Source organism: Vigna umbellata, chromosome 6 (assembly GCF_029865625.1).
Source record: "Vigna umbellata cultivar VRB3 chromosome 6, Vumbellata_1.0, whole genome shotgun sequence".
In the NCBI taxonomy this organism is placed as follows: Eukaryota; Viridiplantae; Streptophyta; class Magnoliopsida; order Fabales; family Fabaceae; genus Vigna; species Vigna umbellata.
Genome location: NC_142170.1, coordinates 18,927,984 through 18,931,999, shown reverse-complemented (window position 1 = coordinate 18,931,999; position 4,016 = coordinate 18,927,984). Strand labels below are relative to the sequence as shown.

At 50.3% G+C, this 4,016-nt stretch overlaps 1 protein-coding gene across 1 annotated transcript; it reads left to right on the top strand.

Annotated features, from left to right (window-relative positions):
- The first annotated feature begins 1,905 nt into the window (after positions 1–1,905).
- On the top strand, positions 1,906–2,280 carry LOC148196891 (uncharacterized). Its single transcript, XM_088093536.1, has one exon. The coding sequence runs from the start codon at positions 1,906–1,908 to the stop codon at positions 2,278–2,280; it is 375 nt and encodes a 124-aa protein (XP_087949662.1).
- Positions 2,281–4,016: the final 1,736 nt, after the last annotated feature.

The following is a 4,016-nucleotide window of genomic DNA, read 5'->3' as shown; positions in this document are numbered from 1 at the left end:
CGATCGGGAAATTGTGTAAAACTGTGGGCTGGAGACAGTAGTTGAATGCTCATGAATGTATAGTTAATGAAGTAACGGTCCTTGTCGCGTATTTAAAGTGCGCATTGAAAGCCATTAAGAGGTAAATTAATGGGTAATATTCTCTGAAATTGTATAAATAGTAGTCAAAGGAGAAGGTAAAATCTCTGTTCATTTGATAATTATAGACTTGCGAGAGCCCATTCTGACTTGATCGTCGGAGTGTTTGCTGCAGGTCAACCCATTTGCACTGATACCGAGCGTAGAAGGAGGCGAGAGGAGGAAGACCGAGCGGAGGAGAAGGAGTGTTTCCGGATGGAGGTAGTAGGAGTTTTCCCCGGTCCCATTCAGCAGAAACATTTTGGCGCCCACCGTGGGGCCGAGAATTGTTGAAGACAACCTTTACGACCGTAAGGATGGAGCAGGACCCGGCAACGTTTTTACAAGAGATGAGAAGGAGAATGGAGGCAATGCAGGCGGAGATTGAAACCCTTAGGGCGGAGCACGATGCGGCCAGAGGGGCGCAAGCTAATCGTCCGTCTGCTGCTCGCGCTCAGACGCCACCAATTGTAGAGATGCCAGAAACCGAGCCAGATTCAGAGGACGACACAGACCCCAGGCCTGATAGTTATTATCAGGGGGAGGAGCAAAGTGAGGCCGGCTCGCATCGAACCGCAAACCGTCCGGCCCCGGCCGGCCGGGCTCGGGCATTGCATCCGTTCGCGACAGTGATCATGGAGGAGCAGATTCTGGATAGAGCGTTCCCGGCCTTGGAGAAGTATGATGGCTCGGGGGATCCGGAGGAGCATTTGAGATCGTTTGTTGACGCGATGACCATCTACTCCCCTAGGGAAAATGTGTGGTGCAGAGTTTTTTCTTTATCAATTAAAGGAGAAGCTTTGGCTTGGTTCCACTCGTTAAGACCTCGAACTATTAACAGTTTTGCCACCTTGAGAGAGATGTTCGAACGACAGTTTTCGGCGGGTAGAGCGCGAAACCTGACGTATCTGGAGTTGACCAACATCAAACAGGAGAAGGGAGAGAGTCTTAGGGATTTCATGGACAGGTTCAACAGAACCGCTCGGCAAGTAAGGGGGGTAGGCAAGAAGTTTACCATCAGTACTCTGGCTACTGCGTTGAGACCTTCCCCGTTTGCTGATAATTTGTTTGTGGAACCCCCGTTAACCTTGGACGAGTTGCAAGAGAGGGTCGCTCGGTTCATTAGAATAGAAGAAATGAGGGCGGTCTAGAGACGACAGCAAGAGCAAGGCATGAATTCGGGGCAAGAGAAAAAAAAAGGCAAGAAACCGTTCGTTCCAGGCGAACGGCCGAAGGGCCCGAAGTTTAGAGATGGCCCGAGGGGGGGGAGGTACGAACGGTACACCCCGTTAAATATGCCAAGGGCGAGGGTGCTGGAGGAAGCCCTCAGTGTAGATTTGATAAAGGTAAGACCTTCCCGGTCATCACCGAAGGCAGATGGAACTAAACATTGCACCTATCACTTAAACATAGGGCATAACATCGAGGACTGCACGGTGTTGAAGGATAAGGTGGAGGAATTGATCCGGGCGGGTCATCTAAAAAGGTTTGTCAAGGAGGAACGAAAGACGAGAAGTCCGCCTAGGAGGATGAGGGTGGAGAGAAGTGACAGGAGAGATGACAGGCGTCCTGATCGCAGGCGGAGTAGAAGTCGCAGCCATGACCGATCGCTGCGAGGAACGATAAACACCATCTCGGGTGGATTTGCGGGAGGGTCGTCGACGTCCGCAAGAAAGAAAAACCTGAGGGAGCTTAAAAGCGTCCACAGGGTAGATGTGAGAAAGCGTTTCGCCAATCACGTTTACGGATGAGGATTTCCACGCTCCCGATCCAGATGAGGATGACCCGATGGTGATAACGGCAGTTATTGCCCGATATAATGTGGGAAAGGTGTTGGTGGACCAAGGCAGCTCGGTCAACATTCTGTACTGGAAAACATTCCAACAGATGGACATATCTGAAGATCTGATCGCCCCTTACAACGAACAGATAGTAGGATTCTCGGGGGAGAGAGTAGACACCAGAGGATATTTGGATCTCAGAACGTGCCTAGGAACCGAACGGAGTAAGGAGGTGAAAACCAGGTTTTTGCTGGTGGATGCAAGTACCTCTTATAATGTGCTATTGGGACGGCCATGTCTAAACGCTTTCGGGGCAATTGTTTCAACACCCCACCTCACGCTTAAGTTTCCATTGGATAATGGAAATATCTGTACCGTTTGATCCGATCAAAGGATTGCACGAGAATGTTACATGGCGGGGTTGAAGGTTCAGCCATCGTCATCAGATCCACCCGCCCGGCAGAGGAGGAGACGATCGAAAGTAGCCATGGCAGACTTAGATCCAAGGACGAATACTGACGATCGGATAGAACCGATGGGAGAGACCAAGCCCTTTGGCCTCGGGCAGAGGGAAGAGCAAGTTACCACCATCGGGAGTAAGCTGGATGAGGATCAGGCCAGATTAATTGGCACCTTGTTGAAGAAGAACCAAGACTTATTTGCTTGGACTGCAGTTGATATACCAGGAATCCATCCAAGGGTTATGTCACACAGGCTGGCATTGTTTAAAGAGGCCCGACCGGTGGCCCAAAAGAAGAGAAGGTTGGGGGAAGAAAAGCGGTCGGCAGTAGCAGTCGAAGTAAAGAAGTTGTTGGAAGCAAATTTCATCCGCGAAATCAAGTACACAACCTGGCTGGCGAACGTTGTGATGGTGAAGAAGATGAGCGGGCAGTGGAGAATGTGTACGGAATTCACGGATCTGAATAAAGCCTGCCCCAAGGATTCTTACCCACTACCAAGTATTGACGCGCTAGTGGACGGGGCTTCAAGGTTCCATGTGCTAAGTTTCCTGGATGCATATTCAGGATATAATCAGATTCCTATGTTTCCTCCGGATAGCGACAAGACGACATTCATCACCGAGCGGGCTAACTACTGTTATGATGTTATGCCGTTCGGGTTGAAGAACGCGGGGGCTACTTACCAACGGTTGATGGATAGGGTCTTCGCTGACCAGATCGGCAGATGTGTGGAGGTGTATGTAGATGATATGGTGGTGAGAAGCCGATCGGTAGAAGACCATGTGAGAGATCTTGCGGAAGTCTTCCACCAGGTTCGTAAATACAACATGCGCCTTAATCCAGCCAAGTGTACGTTCGGGGTATCGGTAGGAAAATTTCTGGGATTCCTGCTAACAACTAGAGGCATCGAGGTAAACCCCGATAAGTGCCGAACGGTACTGGAAATGAGGAGCCCACAGAAGCTGAAGGAGGTTCAGAGGCTGGTAGGGAGATTGACCTCATTATCCCGCTTTATTCCAAGGTTGGCCGAGCGGATAAAGCCGATAGTGAGAATTATGAAGAAGAGTACGGGAGCGGATTGGGACGACCAGTGTGAGCAAGCCTTTGATGAAGTTAAGCGAATACTGGTCAGCCCACCGGTCATGGGGCGACCTGATGCAGGGCATCCGCTGCATCTATTCCTTGCGGTCTCGGAGAACACGGTCAGCTCATCGTTAGTACAGGAGCAACCTGAATTCAAACTTGTATACTTTATCAACCGAACGTTGCAATCGACGGAAACCAAGTACAAGCGAGTTGAGAAGGTCGCTTTGGCACTGGTGATGGCAGCGCGGCGCCTAAGGCCATACTTCCAGAGTCATCAGGTGGTAGTTTGAACAGACCACCCGATCGCGAAAATCTTGCGCAAACTGGATCTAGCCGGGAGAATTGTAGGATGGTCTGTGGAGTTGTCTGAATTTGGACTCCAGTTTGAACCAAGAGGGTCGATCCGAGGGCAACATTTGGCTGACTTTGCAGTCGAATTACCTCGAGAAGATGAGGGTCATCAGGAGTGGATCCTCTATGTGGATGGCTCTTCTGAAAAGTCTGGGGGTGGAGCAGGAATTGTGTTAGAAGGACCGGATGACTTTGTTGTGGAGCAGGCAATTGTCTTTCG